The sequence below is a fragment of the Lactuca saligna genome, chromosome 8 (genome assembly GCF_052625555.1).
Source record: "Lactuca saligna cultivar CGN05327 chromosome 8, ASM5262555v1, whole genome shotgun sequence".
Classification (NCBI taxonomy): Eukaryota; Viridiplantae; Streptophyta; class Magnoliopsida; order Asterales; family Asteraceae; genus Lactuca; species Lactuca saligna.
Window position 1 is genome coordinate 262,583,588 of NC_136424.1, and position 19,538 is coordinate 262,603,125.

At 39.7% G+C, this 19,538-nt stretch overlaps 1 protein-coding gene across 1 annotated transcript; it reads right to left on the reverse strand.

Moving 5' to 3' along the window:
- Positions 1 to 18,821: 18,821 nt before the first annotated feature.
- LOC145010637 (putative mitochondrial protein AtMg00820) lies at positions 18,822 to 19,259 on the reverse strand. Its single transcript, XM_078969155.1, has one exon. It carries the CDS (start codon positions 19,257 to 19,259, stop codon positions 18,822 to 18,824), a length of 438 nt encoding a protein of 145 aa, XP_078825281.1.
- Positions 19,260 to 19,538: the final 279 nt, after the last annotated feature.

Consider the following 19,538-nt stretch of genomic DNA (forward strand, 5'->3'; position numbering starts at 1 on the left):
GAGGGGAACCAAGAGAGAGTTTCGGTACGAGAGACTTCGCCTTTCCTAGTATCGGCCCGAGAGCTTCGCCTTTCCTAGTTTCGGCCCGAGAGCTTCGCCTCTTCCCTGTTTCGGTCTGAGAGACTTCAAAGGTTCGGTTTCAGTTCTTTCTTGGTTTCGGCTTCCAGGTCTCGGTCTCGGCCACCAAGAGGAGTTTCGGCTCCTTGAGGCTGATTTTCGCGTTTTTACCCTGTTTTAAGTCGTTTTTGACCCGGTTAAGAGTCGGGATGGCCTGAAAGACTATGAAAGGTTACGGGAACTTTTGAGAGAGATTTGGGATAGATTTCTAATAAAAATAGATATGGTGAAAACGATTGAGAGAGGTTTCGTTTGTGACCTTTTAGAGTGTCCGGCTTTGCAATGCGAGGTCCGTAAACCTGGTTAAGCCATGTTTTAAGGCCCCACACACTCCCGATGAGTGTGCAATAGTGTTTTATCGCTTTTGTTCAATGTTTAGCATTATTAAAGCTATGAAATTTCAAACGTACTGTCACACCCCAAAACCGATAACGGCGGAATACGTTTTGGGGTGGAGGACATAGTGTACAGTATCATCGCAATTGCATAATAGTAAAAGCAAGAAACATACAACCATTTCATTTACATAGTAAGTGTATTTACAAGTGTGTTTTGTAATGTTCAACAAACACCAAAAGTAAACAAAAATAAGAGATGGGTCTTGCATGCTCCATCTTCTCCAAAAATGTTGCAGTCGTACCTGTCTATCTTTGACCTGAAGATACAAGTTATTTTGAAAAGAATATCAGCATAAAGCTGGTGAGTTCATAAGAGTTTAGTGTGAGTTCTTATATAAAAAGCATTAGAACCGATAGTATGAAAGCTGAAATTTACAGTCATAAGTAGTAGTAAAACCTAGAAAATCCTATATTTTCCATAAATGTATAGTAAGTGAAAACCGTTAAGAAATATCTCATTTTCATCTTTGAAAACCATTTATCGTGGAAGTATAATAGTGACTCACCAATAAGTAAAGCAATATGGTAAGTTATAGTTGGAGTATATAGTAGTGGTGCAACTTCCTTTAGTATTAGATAGTTGGAGTATGTAGTGTATTTATTGTATGTTACCAATAGTGTGAGTAATAGCGGACCCCATGACCTTCCCGGTCATGTACAGTGTAGTGGAGTAAAGGCATCCCTAGACCTGTGCGGCTCGGACTGAAATTAACAGTCGAGATGTAATAGCGTCTGCCCCGTATAGTTATACATATAGTGTCGTCTTCCTATCGGAAAACTTCGGGCGTAGTGCGTAGCGAATAGAGTATCTCGTAGTGGGTTAATGAGTTATCTCATGATTAGTACTTTCTCTTGTATTATAGTGTAGTAGTCTTTTGTATAACTCGTATTGTATTCTCTTATTAGTGTATAGTTTCATAATAGAGAGAATAATAGTGGTGTAGAGTAGTAGTTAAAACGAGTAATAGAGGCCTTAACTATACCTATTATAGTTAACTTAGTGCGTATGATTCTGATCAGGTTAGTGATTTAGGCATCTAATGAAATAAGAAATACTCGTAATCTGTACTAATATACAAGATATATAACTAAGAAATCAATGACAGTCGGACGGACAACCACTACCCTAAGCCCACAATCAAACAAGAACAGGAAATAAGGCGAACTATCGGTCCTAAATCCTTCAAGTCTTACTTATATAAATATATCAGTGTGGTTACATTTTATAAGAAGATTTATTAAATAAAAGTATTGTACAAAAGAAACATTTAAAACTTGTTTGTTTATCCAAAATAGTTTTGAAAACAAATAATTTATTTATATGGCACAGTGGTAAATCACATGTGATTTGAACTACGGGTAGTGAATCACATGTGATTGATTCTGTAACATAAATAATTGTCTTGTATAACTTTTCATAAACATGTATAATCAACTTTTATCCCCCCCAAAACATATAAAACATTTGAAAGGTTCATTAAAGGGGTATGAACTCACCTGAAATCGCATAAATCGGGTGAATCGAGTAAATCGGGTAAAAGTGTCGGTTGAGCGTTTAGTTCCAAATAATAACTTGTGCACCTTTTAGGACCCTAATGTCATATGAAATATGTATTTTACAAGAAATTAATCATTATATGCTTTCCATTTAAGTATTTAGGCATTCTAGCATCAATTCGGGGTTTTAGGGCCTAGAAGGGGTTTCCGGGAGTGGTACAAGGCCAAGAGGGGTTTACGGGGAAGTCCATGAGTTCACTCCCTTGGAGTTTATGGCCCAAAGGCCACTCCTGGGGAGTTTACGGCCGTAAGCCCCCTAGGCTTGGCCGTAAACTCAAGTGGTCCTCCAAAATTGCAAGTTAAGGCCTTATTTCACTTCCCTAATTTCCTAGCAAGTGTCTTGAACTAATTTGGAGGGTTTAAACCCTCATTTAGGGACATTTTGGGGAGTTTATGGCCAAGGCTTGTGCTTAGGCTGTAAACTCCATTTTTTTCTTCAAAATGTATGTTTAAATGGTCCAAAACACACTCCTACATCTTAGATAAATTTATGAAGGCCTTATGTGGAGTTTTGATGCATTTTGACATAAAATTTGGGGAGTTTACGGCCCAAGTATAGTCTTGGCCATAAACTCTTATTTTGGCTTCAAAATGAGATGTTTAATGGTACAACACACTTCCCTTCCCTTTAGATAAATACTAGATGACCTTAGGTGAAGTTTTAGGGGCATTTTGGCACATTTATTGGGTATTTACGGCCTAAGCATAAGCTTGGCCGTAAACTCCTCTTTTTGCCTCTAAATGGTGTTGTTTGATGTACTAAAACATTTCCAAGGTTCATAGCTAATTTACTCCATGCCCTAGGTGAGTTTTTGGGATAATTATCAAGGGTTTTTGGGTGTTTACGGCCTAAGCATAAGCTTGGGCCGTAAACTCCTTTTTAGGCCTCAATTTCTTATGATTTCATGTCTAAAATCTCTTAGGTATATCCCTTAATTAGTACACAAGCTTAAAGGAAGGAAAAATGGGACTTTTTGCAAGGTTTTAGGTGTTTACGGCCTAAGTGGCTTCCTAGGCCGTAAACTCCATTTAATCCCCTAAATCTTCTGATTGTTGGCCTCAAAATGTTATAAACTATGATTAGAACAAGATAGGGAAGAAACCCTTACGTTTGGAAGCTGAAATTTGCAGATTTGGAGTCGGGTTCGGGTCTAGAGAGAGAAAGTAGTGAGGGAGAGTGAATGAGTGGTAAAAGGCTTAAAAGTAGTGTTCATATGCTTATATATGTCTCGGGTATTGCACCCGGTACACGACTACCCGATGCTAAAGTTTAACGGAGTTAAAAAATTTTACCCAGGTGAAGTGGTTGAAAAGTAATATAACTCTATTTAGTTAAACGGGGTTAACATTTACAAGTTATAATTACTTATGATAATATCGGGACATATAAATAACTAGATGTTTGTTTATTGACGACTCCAAACATTACAAAAAAATAACGTATAGTGACGCATTCCATTAGTGAAGATGGGATTTGTAATGGCAATATATTTGGGGTTGTCACATCATTCCCCCGTTAGGGGAATTTCGTCCCGAAATTTAGAATTTATACAGATATGAATTACAGTACTACTAAGCGAAGAGATGGGGATATTTGAGTTTCATTTGGTCTTCGCGCTCCCAAGTGAATTCCGGTCCTCGCTTGGCGTTCCACCGAACTTTCACAATTGGGATACGACTTTGTTTCGTTCATTTTACTTCCCGATCCATAATCTCCGCAGGCTCTTCCATGAAGTTGAGGCAATCATTGACTTCAATCTCGTCGAGGGGAATTACGAGAGTCTCATCTGACAGGCATTTCTTCAAGTTTGAGACGTGGAAGGTAGGGTGTATGTTGCTTAGCTCGTGAGGTAGGTTGAGTTTATAAGCTACGGGGCCGATTCTGGAGAGAATCTCAAAAGGCCCTATGTACCTTGGGTTCAGCTTTCCACGCTTTCCAAAGCGTATCGTGCCCTTCTAGGGCGAGACCTTCAATAAGACTCGATCTCCCACCTGGAATTCCAAGGGTTTTCTTCGTTTGTCGGCGTAGCTTTTCTGCCGATCCCTAGCGGCTTTTAGTCGTTCACGTATCTGTACCATTTTCTCGGTCGTCTCTCGAATGATCTCCGGACCAGTGAGGGCGCTATCAGGAACTCGTCCTTTAGCTAGTTGAGTGTCACCCACTTCAGCCCAGCACAGAGGGGATCTGCACTTCCGACCATAGAGGGCTTCGAATGGAGCTGCCTTGATGCTCATGTGATAACTATTATTGTAAGAAAACTCCACAAGAGGTAAGTGTGTGTCCCATGATTTGCCGAAGTCAATCACACAAGCTTGCAGCATATCTTCTAAGGTTTGGATCGTTCTCTCACTTTGTCCGTCGATCTGCGGGATGGTAGGCTGTACTCATGTCCAGTCTCGTCCCTAGTGCCTTTTGCAATGATTGCCAAAACTAGAGGTGAATCTACTATCTCTGTCTGAGATAATAGATATAGGGACGCCATGCAGTCGTACTATTTCTTTAAGGTATGTTCTAGTGAGTTTCTCCATCTTGTCTGTTTCTTTGATGGGTAGGAAGTGTGCGGACTTGGTCAACCTGTCAACGATGACCCAAATGATATCTAATCCACCCGCTGTCTTGGGCAGTTTGGTTATAAAGTCCATTGTGATCCGCTCCTACTTCCATTCTGGTATTTCAGGTTGTTGGAGGAGTCCTGATGGCTTTTGATATTCGACCTTGACCTTCGCGCAATTAAGGCACTTACTCACAAAGGTGGTGATCTCCGCTTTCATGTTCGGCCACCAGTATAGCTTTTTGAGATCCAGATACATCTTATCTGAACCCGGGTGGACGGAGTAGCGAGTGTTATGTGCTTCCCTCATAACCAAGTCTCTAAAACCTCCATGGCGTGGAGTCCAGATTCGATCCATGAAGTAGTAGGCTCCGTCACCCTTAACCTCCAGATTTTTATCCATTCCGCGCAGGGATTCTCCCGTCACGTTCTTAGGCTTTAAGGCTTCCAGCTGAGCCTCTTTTATCTGTGTGGATAGGTGCAAATGGATAGTCATCGTCAACGACTTGGTCCTTCGACCAGAATACTCCTTCCTACTCAGTGTGTCTGCTACCACGTTGGCTTTTCCCGGGTGATATCTAATTTCAGAGTCGTAATCATTAAGTAGCTCGACCCATCGACGCTGTCTCATGTTGAGTTCTTTTTGGTTCAATATGTGTTGGAGGCTTTTATGATCAGTGTACACCACGCTCTTCGTCCCATACAAGTAGTGTCTCCAGATTTTTAGTGCGAAGACTACCGCTCCTAACTCGAGGTCGTGAGTAGTGTAGTTTACTTCATGGGTCTTTAGCTGCCTCGAGGCATAGGCGATAACCTTACTTCGTTGCATTAAGACACAACCAAGCCCCTGATTGGATGCATCACAGTATACAACAAAATCTTTTGTCCCTTCGGGAAGGGATAATACTGGTGCGGTGCATAGGGCTCGCTTCAGGGTCTGAAATGCCTACTCCTGTTTCTCTTCCCAGTCGAAAGATACACTCTTCTGCGTTAGCATAGTGAGAGGTTTCTCAATCCGAGAAAAGTTTTGGATGAATCTACGGTAGTAGCCAGCGAGGCCTAGAAATTGACGAATTTCCGTAGGCGTCTTCGGTGCTGACCAGTTCTCAATAGCTTTAATTTTGGAGGGATCCACATGGATTCCCTCTTCACTAACTACGTGACCTAGGAATTCGACTCTTCGGATCCAAAACTCGCACTTAGAGAACTTCACATATAACGTTTCGGATTGCAACGTTTCCAAGACTCGTCGTAAATGATCCCTGTGTTCTTCCTCGCTCCGAGAGTAGACGAGGATATCGTCAATGAAGATGATGACGAACTGATCCAGGTATGGACAGCACACCCTATTCATCAAGTCCATGAATACTGCGGGGGTGTTAGTCAGTCCAAAGGGCATCACTACGAACTCAAAATGCCCGTAGCGGGTTCGGAAGGCTGTCTTCGGAACATCTTCCTTAAGCACCCGTAACTGATGATACCCAGATCTCAAATCAATCTTGGAGAAGTAACTTGCTCCTTGTAGTTGGTCGAATAGGTCATCGAGACGAGGGAGAGGGTAGCGATTTTTTACTGTGAGTTTATTGAGTTCCCTATAATCGATGCACATCCGAAACGATCCATCCTTCTTCTTCACGAAAAAGACCGGAGCTCCCCAAGGTGAGAAGCTCGGTCTTATAAAACCCTTGTTGAGTAGTTCGTTGAGTTGACCGGATAGTTCTTGCGTTTCGGTGGGCGCTAGGCGGCAAGGCGACTTAGCTACGGAGGTAACTCCTGGGACTAGATCGATTCTGAACTTAATCTGGCGTTTGGGAGGTAGGCCGGGAAGATCCTCTGGGAAGACATCAGGGACATCACATACTACGGGAATGTCTTTTGGATCTTTCGATTTCTGGTTAGTGTCGATGACGTGGGCAAGAAAGGCGCGATATTCCTTGCTTAAGTATTTCTGAGCCTGAATACTGGAGATGATACGAAGACTCGTACTCGGCTTATCTCCATATATCAATAGGGTTTCGTGATTCGGAAGGTTCAGGCGAATGGCTTTGTCGGAGCATAGGATATTGGCGCGATGAAGACTCAACCAATCCATACCAACAATGACATCGAAATTTTTGATTGAGACTGGTATAAGATCGATTGAAAATGAGTGATCGTCTAACATGAGAGTGCAACCTATGTAGATTTCGTTAGAGCCTTCTGTTTTCCCATTAGCCATTTCTACGACGAATGTTTCTTTTAGTGGTTGAGGGGTTTGTTTGAGTAAGTGTTTAAAGTTATGATTTACGAAGCTTCTTTCTGCACCACTATCAAATAAGACACAAGCATAGGAGTTGTTGAGAAGAAACGTACCCGTGACTACCGTGGGATCCGCTACCGCTTCATTGTGACCGATAGCGAGTAACCTTCCAATTCCCCCAGCATTTGTAGCCTTCGGACAGTTCTTCTTGAAATGAACAGCTTCGCCGCAGCCATAACACGTCGGGGTCACTCCCGAACCTGGAAGTTGGGAAATAGGTTTGGGAGGGGCCTTGCAGAATCGGACAGTGTGGCCCTTTCGGCCGCAGTTGGAACACTGCAATTCACGGCAGGGGCCGTTGTGGCCGAAAGGGCACTTGGGACACATGGGTTGATTCCCGCTATAAGCTTTTGGCGAGGTTGGTGCGGCTGGAGTGGCTGGGATGGTGGTAGCATGGACCACCATTATTTGCTGGTCCTTTGAGGAAGTTTGAGTTTTCTTTCCCTTCTTCTTATCCCATCGCTTCCTCTTCCAATCAGATGAAGCGGGTGGTGCAGTGGTTGTTGTGGTTGCTGTTGCTGGAGTGGAGGAGATTTCGTGGTTGATCAGACTCTGGGCCAATTCCTTGGTGCTGTCAAAAATGGTAGGGCGTGAGGCTAGAACATTTCCCCGATACGGGGGCACTAAACCCCAGATGTACCGTTCAATCTTCTTGCTTTCGGACGGGATCATGTTGGGACACATAGCCGCCAAGTCGCAAAACCTGGCCGTGTAAGCTGTTATGTCAGTCCCTTTCATCTTGAGGTTCCACAGTTCTTCCTCAAGTTTCTGAACTTCACCCCTAGGGCAGTACTCCCCTCTCATGAGGTCTTTTAGAGTGTCCCATCCCATGGCATTGGGTGTGACCAAGGAGAGTGAACTGACATGGCCGTTCCAACATGTCAAGGCCCTGTTAGTGAGGGTAGCAGTAGCGAATTTGATTTTGCTCTCCTCGGGGCAAGAGCACATTTCAAATAAAGCTTCGGTTCTTTCGGACCATTGGGATAATGCCAGAATTCCTCCAGTACCGACGAAGAAGATAGGTTTACAGTTCATGAAATCCTTATAAGTGCATCCCTGCAGCCTTTGATGGACATCACCAAACCTGGAGTTACCACCGCTCGCGTCCCCAGAGTTCATTTGGGCCATGGCTGCTGTCAAAGCTGTGGTCACCGCTGTTTGGAACAACACTGGGTCGATCTGCGGAGGAAGAGGTGGAGGAAGAGGGGTTTGAGTTGCTGGTCTTCCTCTGCTTGGACGCTTTCGTGGAGGCATCCTTTACTGGAAGATCATAGAAATGATAGCAATAGTAAGAACCTATTGCGAATATGAATAAAGTGTCTCATGGATTGAATCACATAATTCAAGATCAGAATGAGAGTCATAGCAATAGAGTAGTTAACTGCCAATATACTGGTATTAATGATATAATACAGGTTCATGAAAATTGACCTAATAGTAGGTCTTACACCAAACCATAGAGAAAATGTTGGCAGGTTAGAGGTTTAACTAGAGTACTTTTAAGTTAGGAATGTTTACAGACGGGAGATCTACGGAACATAGAGAGAAAAGGCTAGTCCTTTAAACAAAAGGGTGATATAACTAGACGTCTTCTACTGGCGATGGTTACTTGTTGGACGAATCCTCAGATCCGCTAGTTGACACATCACTTCTTGAAGATGTCGATCATGAATCCTTTGGTGTGCTCGGAGTTCCCTAACTTCGGCTCGGGATGCAGCCAGCTGATGCTGCAGAGCCTCATTGGTCCTCCTTGTCCTGTCCATGGCTTCTTCGAGTTGACGTATGCGAACCGTGTTGAGATTCGAGTTGGCATCCACTTCTACAATTCGACCTATAGCAGCTTGACCTTGCTCGACATTCCTGGCAATCCTTCACATCATGATGGGTAGAATCCGATCTGCTGATCCTCCTTCGCTTATGTTGTATAAGCTTCGGTCTCCATTGTATGGCATGGGCTGACCCTGCTCCTCGCTCCATCTGTGCAAGGATATGGACCACATAGGAGTGGGACCCTGAAATATCGGACGGGGGTTGGGGTTCAGAGCTCCGGAAGGTAGGTTATTAACCTCTGGCTCGGAGTCGGAGTTATCCGAAAAGCCTTCTGCTCGGTGGTCATCCAGAGGGATTGGGTGATCGTCGTCCGACTCTTCGCTGAGCCATCCTCCATTACCCTGGTTTGGGTAGTACGGGTCGCCTGGAGGGTGGAAGCCAACCATGATATCTATGCGAGAAAAGGGAAAAGAAGATTAATAGGCACACTAACCTAAATTACTTATAATATGATCGTCACGAGTTAGACCAATACTTGCATAATGCACACTAATTACATGTGACTGGGGCAGGATATTCCGTCGAATAAGTGACCCTAACTCTGAATCCACAACCAAACAAGGAACAGGAAGTAAAGCAAAGATCACCGATTCTAAGTCTATAATGCCCTAGTCACATGTAACCGGAAAGTATCCATTTAGCAACTATTGCTCCATCAGTAATGACCCTTTTTAGTTCACACACATGTATGTTTTAGAGGTACAGAATACTCCTATAGTATTCTTATACTAACGTTATTGTGGTAGTGTTGGTAAGTTTTAGACTTGTTGTAACACCACAACCAGGCTTAGTCACATGCTAGTCACTCCCAGGAAAACGTAGTTGATCAGGCTACATCCCCCTAAATGTGACTATATGTCTCTAAGCCCAATTGTGCTATCCAACAATCTTAATACTTTTGTTTTGTTCTAGGATGATACTGACTTCTGTGATTTATAGTGATGTGTGTATATACATATATACTTATTTAAATTCTTTAGATACTTAACAGTATATATTCTTGGTCAGAGTGTTTTAGTCCCAAAGTGTTTATAGTTCGTATATCTTTTATAGGTTAATATGCTTGATTCACTATAAACAATGCTCTGATACCAATCTGTCACACCCCAAAACCGATAATGGCGGAATACGTTTCGGGATGGAGGATGTAGTGTACAGTATCATCGCAATTGCATAATAATAAAAGCAAGAAACATACAACCATTTCATTTACATAGTGAGTGTATTTACAAGTGTGTTTTGTAATGTTCAACAAACACAAAAAGTAAACAAAAATAAGAGATGGGTCTTGCATGCTCCATCTTCTCCAAAAAGGCTGCAGTCGTACCTGTCTATCTTTGACCTGAAGATACAAGTTATTTTGAAAAGAATATCAGCATAAAGCTGGTGAGTTCATAAGAGTTTAGTGTGAGTTCTTATATAAAAAGCATTAGAACCGATAGTATGAAAGCTGAAATTTACAGTCATAAGTAGTAGTAAAACCTAGAAAATCCTATATTTTCCATAAATGTATAGTAAGTGAAAACCGTTAAGAAATATCTCATTTTCATCTTTGAAAACCATTTATTGTGGAAGTATAATAGTGACTCACCAATAAGTAAAGCAATATGGTAAGTTATAGTTGGAGTATATAGTAGTGGTGCAACTTCCTTTAGTATTAGATACTTGTTTACTTCAGGATATTAACTTTACCTTTTGTTTAGTATTTTAGTGCGGTTATAGTGTATTTATTGTATGTTACCAATAGTGTGAGTAATAGCGGACCCCATGACCTTCCCGGTCATGTACAGTGTAGTGGAGTAAAGGCATCCCTGGACCTGTGCGGCTCGGACTAAAATTAACAGTCGAGATGTAATAGCGTCTGCCCCGTATAGATCTATACATATAGTGTCGTCTTCCTATCGGAAAACTTCGGGCGTAGTGCGTAGCGAATAGAGTATCTCGTAGTGGGTTAATAAGTTATCTCATGATTAGTACTTTCTCTTGTATTATAGTGTAGTAGTCTTTTGTATAAATCGTATTGTATTCTCTTATTAGCGTATAGTTTCATAATAGAGAGAATTATAGTGGTGTAGAGTAGTAGTTAACACGAGTAATAGAGGCCTTAACTATACCTATTATAGTTAACTTAGTGCGTATGATTCTGATCAGGTTAGTGATTTAGGCATCTAATGAAATAAGAAATACTCGTAATCCGTACTAATATACAAGATATATAACTAAGAAATCAATGACAGTCGGACGGATAACCACTACCCTAAGCCCACAATCAAACAAGAACAGGAAATAAGGAGAGCTATCGGTCCTAAATCCTTCAAGTCTTACTTATATAAATATATCAGTGTGGTTACATTTTATAAGAAGATTTATTAAATAAAAGTATTGTACAAAAGAAACATTTAAAACTTGTTTGTTTATCCAAAATAGTTTTGAAAACAAATAATTTATTTATAAGGCACAGTGGTAAATCACATGTGATTTGAACTACGGGTAGTGAATGACATGTGATTGATTCTGTAACATGAATAATTGTCTTGTATAACTTTTCATAAACATGTATAATCAACTTTTATCCCGCCCCCCCCCCCCCCTAAAACATATAAAACATTTGAAAGGTTCATTAAAGGGGTATGAACTCACCTGAAATCGCGTAAATCGGGTGAATCGGGTAAATCGGGTAAAAGTGTCGGTTGAGCGTTTTGTTCCAAATAATGACTTGTGCACCTTTTAGGACCCTAATGTCATATGAAATATGTATTTTACAAGAAATTAATCATTATATGCTTTCCATTTAAGTATTTAGGCATTCTAGCATCAATTCGGGGTTTTAGGGCCTAGAAGGGGTTTCCGGGAGTGGTACAAGGCCAAGAGGGGTTTACGGGGAAGTCCATGAGTTCACTCCCTTGGAGTTTATGGCCCAAAGGCCACTCCTGGGGAGTTTACGGCCGTAAGCCCCCTAGGCTTGGCCGTAAACTCAAGTGGTCCTCCAAAATTGCAAGTTAAAGCCTTATTTCACTTCCCTAATTTCCTAGCAAGTGTCTTGAACTAATTTGGAGGGTTTAAACCCTCACTTAGGGACATTTTGGGGAGTTTACGGCCAAGGCTTGTGCTTAGGCTATAAACTCCATTTTTTTCTTCAAAATGTATGTTTAAATGGTCCAAAACACACTCCTACATCTTAGATAAATTTATGAAGGCCTTATGTGGAGTTTTGATGCATTTTGACATAAAATTTGGGGAGTTTACGGCCCAAGTATAGTCTTGGCCGTAAACTCTTATTTTGGCTTCAAAATGAGATGTTTAATGGTACAACACACTTCCCTTCCCCTTAGATAAATACTAGATGACCTTAGGTGAAGTTTTAGGGGCATTTTGGCACATTTATTGGGTGTTTACGGCCTAAGCATAAGCCTGGCCATAAACTCCTCTTTTTGCCTCTAAATGGTGTTGTTTGATGTACTAAAACATTTCCAAGGTTCATAGCTAATTTACTCCATGCCCTAGATGAGTTTTTGGGATATTTATCAAGGGTTTTTGGGTGTTTACAGCCTAAGCATAAGCTTGGGCCGTAAACTCCTTTTTAGGCCTCAATTTCTTATGATTTCATGTCTAAACTCTCTTAGGTATATCCCTTAATTAGTACACAAACTTAAAGGAAGGAAAAATGGGACTTTTGGCAAGGTTTTAGGTGTTTACGGCCTAAGGGGCTTCCTAGGACATAAACTCCATTTAATCCCCTAAATCTTATGATTTTTGGCCTCAAAATGTTATAAACTATGATTAGAACAAGATAGGGAAGAAACCCTTACGTTTGAAAGCCGAAATTTGCGGATTTAGAGTCAGGTTCGGGTCTGGAGAGAGAAAGTAGTGAGGGAGAGTGAATGAGTGGTAAAAGGCTTAAAAGTAGTGTTCATTTGCTTATATATGTCTCGGGTATTGCACCCGGTACACGGCTACCCGATGCTAAAGTTTAACGAAGTTAAAACTTTTTACCCGGGTGAAGTGGTTGAAAAGTAATATAACTCTATTTAGTTAAACGGGGTTAACATTTACAAGTTATAATTACTTATGATAATATCGGGACATATAAATAACTAGATGTTTGTTTATTGACGACTCCAAACATTACAGAAAAATAACGTATAGTGACGCATTCCGTTAGTGAAGATGGGATTTGTAACGACAATATATTTGGGGTTGTCACACGTACGAATTTTTCCAATGATGTTTTCTCATTAAAATAGTGGGTTGTTTAGTAAATACACAATGTAAACCCTAATACATAAAGGCGAATTAAGTCATCCTATTTGACTTGTTGACTTTGACTTGTCCCGAAATTGAGTATTGTCACAACCGGAGATGATAACTTTAGAATGGATTGAGCAGGAGAAGGTTCCGAGACCATTGGTTGCGAAGTTGCAGCAGTATCTTTAGTTTCCTTCTGAACTATGTCTTGATCTTGTAAATCTGAATTAGTGCGAGATTCAAAAGCTTCTTGAACTAGAGTCAGAGACCTAGGCATCTAAGCAGCTTTCTTGACCTTCTTCTTTGGAGTGGCAATAGGTTCGGAGGGACCGCCCTTGGCTTTTCACTTTCCTCCCTTCTTTGGTTTGTTTCCTTCTTCAAGAGCCTTTTGTAGATCTTCAAGAACAAGACGAACACCTAAAGTATGTTTCTTTCAGTATTCATTTACCACATAATTATCTCCTGAAACATTTAACATCATTGCTTCAGGAATCGAACCAATGAAGATACACTTAGTGGGGTCGGAGACAATAAAGTTCGACATATGGAGAATTAAAATAACAATAATCACAAAATTGTCATGAACTTGAAACTGAAGAGGTGTAATGGCACGTTTGACAATAACTGACCAAAAACTTGCATAAGATATCCCAGAGTGCCTTGTCGAAGAAAGTGTGCTCTGAACAAGCTGTGCCCAAAGAACATAACCATAATATAGGTTAATCCCCTTGTAAAGACCATAGATCAATGTGCAAAATAGCTTGTTTGCACTGTCTGACCCAATGAATCTTTCATAATATAAGTTAATCCTAGTAAACATGCCTGGAAAAGCATGACAAATGTTATATGCCCGACGATGTTTGAACTAAAATGTGTGATGTAAGGCGGCATTTTGAAAAGACATGCCATTTTCAAAATCTTATCCCATTAAATCCGTCGGTTCAGCTTTGCACATTCAGAATCAAACCACATGTAGCCATAATTTGTTCTCGGAATAAAAAGTAACCTTTCGGAATGAAGAGCCAAACTTTTGAAAAATCACAAGGATTTTCGTGCAAGAGTGTGCCAAAGATAAATAAATAAATCAAAATATATATGTGGGAATCTTTGATGTCAAAACAGACATAAAATTAGATGGATCCCGGGTAACAATCTCTTCCTTCAAAGTTAATAGAGACTCGGAAGTGTCTGTGTGGTTTCCTGTTGAATAATGATCATTTGTCGTTGAGAAACAATGAAAGCCTTCTTCTCATTTAGGCTTGAGGGTGGTTTAAGCTTCATCCAAATTCCGAATCTCAACATCAGTCCGAACGTTCCGAAGAAGTACTTGTCTGACCAGTGTAGCCATAACAACAAGTATTCTTTGGATTTATTTAGGTGACTGGATAGTGTAGAAATCTCAAGAAAAAAATAATAAAATTGTATCTTGTGGGAAGAAAAGTCTTGGGTTGAGAACATTTCATCAAGATCTCGCAAAAATAAAATAATGAGATTCCAAGGTATAAACCACAAGGATTGATTTTCGTCAATTCCATGGTGAAAAATCTGTAACATATTTATTGTTCACCGTCAATTCAGAAACTGGTTGCGGATTTTGGGTTTCACTCAATTCATGGGGATAACAAGTTTAAGATCACTAACAAAGATATTGTGTAACCATAAACCTCAATGGTAATTTATGAGAGTATCGAGGGTTACATTGATGAAAGTGAAAATTATGGAGAAATGTTGGAGGTTGTCACACCCCCAAACCGGAACGGCGGAAACGTTCGGGGGCGGATGACTTCATGTGGTAACGTAACAAATGAATACATAGTAAAGAAAGAAATACAACCATCATATATAATTGAAAGTTTAAATTGTTTAAAAGTGTACATGTTCAAAATCAATTACAATATGATGTCCAAAATATCAAATTAAACTGGCGCCGCAGCGTCCCTTCTCCAAAATCCGTTTGTTACCTGTAATTATTGAATCCCTGGGACATACAAGTAGTTTTGAAAGAGTAGATCAACATTTAAGTTGGTGAGTTTTATAAGTATTTAATGACAATGTTTGTATGAAATGAAATGTTTTTGTTCTTGTTTGTTTGTTCCTAGAAAATCCGATATTTTCTACTAGTATAAATGCAATCTTCTTTCAAGACAAATGTTTGTTTCTAGTAAATGTATGTACTTATGAAATTTCCAATACGTCTGAAAAACCTCGTAAATCATTGTGTTTTTAATACTTTATGTGAGTTTTATAATCATACTATTGACAAGGAATGCATATACACAACGTTCTTCAGGCATTGGAATGTTCTGACGTTTGTCACCTCAAATGGTGGACTGTAGCTAACAGTCAGGGCGCGGGTTGTCAAGCCCGTATAGATCTATACACAAACACCATGCTCCCCCTCCAAGGGATTCTGGTATATAATACAGGACTTGAAATGTGTACTCGAACGTACGTGAAGTTAATGTCTCACAAAACTTAGTATAAAACAAATTTACGTGTGAAAACGTTCGTTCGTTATTGTATATGAAAGTAGCATCTTGAAATAGTATTTCCATGTATGTAAAAGTTCGTAGTATTCTCGTAAAACTATACCTATTATAGTTTCCTAAAAGTTTGTTTGGTTTTCAGAATAAACCCTTAGTGAAAATGTTCACTTGTTATGAAAAATGTAGTTTTTGTAGTGCGAAAACCGACACATAGAAATGTTGTATAAGCAAGTATGTGATTTATATAAATACATAAATCGTTTCTCATTTCAAAAGATAAAATGTTGTCGTGGTATAATTTTCATATGAAAGTTTCCCTTTGATAGTGTCAAATCACATATGATTCCTTTGATAAAACGCGTAAAGTGAAAGTTTATATAGCACACGATAATAATCGAGTGTTTTACTTGTATCCCCCCCCCCCCCCCCCCGTGCCCCCCCCTTAAAACCCTTAAAAGCACGTAAAAGTACTCATAAAACATTTAAAAGTGTGAATTATAGGGGTATGAACTCACTTGTAAGATCGGAGGTTGAGGGATGAAAACCGGACAGAATTTCGGCTCGCGAAAGTGGATTTCCTCGGGATTCTCGGGAATCTCGGGGGCACAAACGACCCTCGGGACTCGAGCAAAGTGATCGGGGCTTCGGGGTAGTACGAGCACGAAAAAGGAGGCAAGATCATAAGAGAAATGAGAGAAATGGTGTCGTTTTCCCGGAACCCTCGCATCCCTTTATAGGGGGCTAAGAGACCTCGGTACGCGGGGCGTACTCGTGCGTCATGCGTGACCGAGCCCTCAACTGCCTCGGCTTCGTATGGGACGGGACGAGCAGGCTCGCATAGGGGCGACGTGGACGAACCGAGACCAAGGCCTCGCGTACGCGGGGCGTACGCCTGTACGCGGCGCGTAATTCGGATGGACCCGGTGACTCACCCTTCGGATAATACCGAATTTTGAATTAAATTTATATATTAATTATTTAATAAACTTCAAAAATTCATATCTTCTTCATACGAACTCCGTTTTCGATGTTCTTTATATCCACGCAAAGGTGAGACCATACTCTATAACTTTCGTTTAGATTCCGTCGGCAAATTCTGAAATTATTTTTATTATTTATTTTTAAAAGGTCGCGGTAAGAAAATTTCTTTAGAAATTCATAACTTCTTTATTTTATGTCGGTTTTTGCCAGACTTTTTACTGCTGAAATACCATGGTGAGACCTTCGATTCTCGTTTAGGTCATTCCGGTCAAAAGTCGTTCGATCTCTGATTCGAGTTTTTAGCCGTCTGCCGTTAAGCTGAACTTGAAAAATTCCCAACTTTCTTATACGAAGTTGGATTTGGGCGTTCTTTTTACGTACGATCACGGTTTAATAACTTCTAACATAATAGGTAATTTAATTAGTGATTTTTGGATATTTTATTTTCGAAGTAAATTTTATTACAACTAACGTGGTTACAATACTTGACTTTTTAGGTCGTTTACATGTAGTTGAAATATCGGGTTGTCACAGAGGTGGTTCTGAAGAGAAAGTGTACCTCTTCTATTAAGGACTAATCAAGCAATGAACTCTTAACTCGGTTGAGAAGAGTAAGGTAGCTCAATGACTAATGTGAATTTATAGCCTATATGGAAAGAAACAATTGATGTTATCGATTCATTAAGGCTTCGAACATAGAGTCTCAGAGGCTTTGGACAGCATGCATCAGCATGCTTCTTGGGACACTTAATTAGTGTAAAGGATTTGGAATTACAAACCTTTCCCCGCCATTCCGAACTAAAAGCAAAATGTATATTTGCATCTAAAATACATGTGGAAACTAATGGATAAAATAAATAAAAATATTTTTGGTAATTTTGGGTTTTTCTTAAAAATATAAAACATTAAAATAAAGAAAATAATTTTGTGATTTTTGAATTTTTCTAAAAAAGAAATAAAAACAGATAAATAATAATGTTTTGGTATTTATGTAAGTTTTCTTAAAATAAAATATTTTTGTATTTTGAGATATTCTAAAAAAGAAATAAAAAATAGAAAATAAAATATTGAAATACATAATATACAAAGGTTACATGATGTTCCGAGTCCCAAATGAACAATAGATTCTGAGGCGTTGCGAGCTTTTAGACTCATTTAGAGTGTGAATAGTCAGTTACGAGTACCTTCGAGGGTTCGGACCTATTCGGAACATAAGTCATACATTCTTATTACGAAGCTGGTTTTGGAACAGATTTTGCTTGTATCATTCCTAAGCCTTGTAGAATTTGATTCAAGGTTGTTTCAGGTATGGCTTTCGTAAAGATATCAGCAATTTGATCAAAGGATCATATGAAGTGTACTTCTACGTTCCGATCTTCTACATGATCCTTGATAAAATGATACCCCATTGCTATATGTTTCGTCTTGGAATGCTGCACTAGGTTGTGACAAATTCAAATTGCACTTTGTGAATCACAATAGAGTTGAATGCTCTTCATGTTTATGCCATAGTCTCGAAGTTGGCTTTGTATCCAGACCACTTGCGAAGTGCATGATGCAACTGCAATGTATTCAACTTCTGTAGTAGATAGGTAAACACAAGTCTGTTTCTTTGATTACCAACTTACTAATTTTCCATCTAGAAATTGACATCCCCCAGAAGTGATTTTACGATCGAGACCATATCCACCTAGATCAGCATCCGAAAATTCTTGCACAAAGAATCCGGTGTTTGAAGGATACGATATTCCGAGAGAAGATGATCTTTTGAGATATCTCACAATATTCTTTACAGTAGTCATGTGTGGCTCACGAGGATTCACTTGAAACCTATCACAATAATAAACAACCAACATTATGTATGGTCGACTGGATGTTAGATACATTAAAGATCCAATCATTTTGCTATGCTAGTCCAAGGATGATGTTAGCCTAGTTCCCAATGTCATTGGTACTTTGACTCTTGAATCTCCTACCATTCATAATTTCACAAGTAACACCTTAGTGTAGGCTTCCTCATTGATGAAAATTCCCTCCTAACTCTGTCTAATATTTAAACCAAGGAAAAAATTAATAGGAACCATTAAGCTTATCTGAAATTTAGTCTCCATCAATTTTTGGAATTGAATAGTTAATCTAGAATTGGTTTATCCGAATATGATACCATCAAGATAGATTTGGATGATCATCAGATGGTCACCATCTTTCTTATGAAAGAAGGTTGCATCAACCAAGCCTTGTTTAAACTTTGATTGTTTTAAGAATTGGGTAAGGCTTTCATACCATGCTCAAGGAGCTTGTTTTAAACCGTACACAACCTTATCCAAAATGTTGCAAATGTTTGGATATTTCTCAATCATGAAACCTGGTGGTTGCTCAAAATAGACATTTCTTCTAACTCACCATTCAGAAAAGCACATTTTCCATCCATCTGATAGGCTTTGTAATTCTTGTGAGCTGCATAGGCGAGGAAAATGCGAACAGATTCAAGCCTTGCAACTGGTGCAAATGTCTCTTCGTAGTCTATGCCTTCTTCCAAGAAGTATCTTTTCACAACCAATCCAGCTTTGTTTCGGATAACATTCCCTTCCTTTTCAAGCTTCTTCCAAAACATCCATTTTAAACCGACCACATCAGCCTCCTTCGGAGCTGGAATCAATCTCCATACCTTGTTACATTTGGATTCATTAATCTCTTTCTGCATAGCTTGCACCAAATCTGAGTGATCAAGAGAAACCTTTACATTCTTAGGCTTAATTTTGGAGATAAACGAATTAAACATGCAAAATTCCATCTTTGAAAATAATGCAGTTTGATTCGCTTTTTATTGAGCTCTCGTGAGAACTCCTGAAGATTGTGCTCTGATTACTTGAGTTTTGGGAAGATCTTTGGTCCATTTTATTAATTGTGGGTAGTTTGGATCATACGTTTGGTCTAATTCGGCATTGACATCATTGAATTCTGATTGAACGTCGTCGGAGTCATTATTTTCATTGTCGTTCTCCCCATGGGAGTTTCCACGTGACTGAACGTTCGGAATTAGATTCTCCCCATGGATTGGAATTTTAGTATT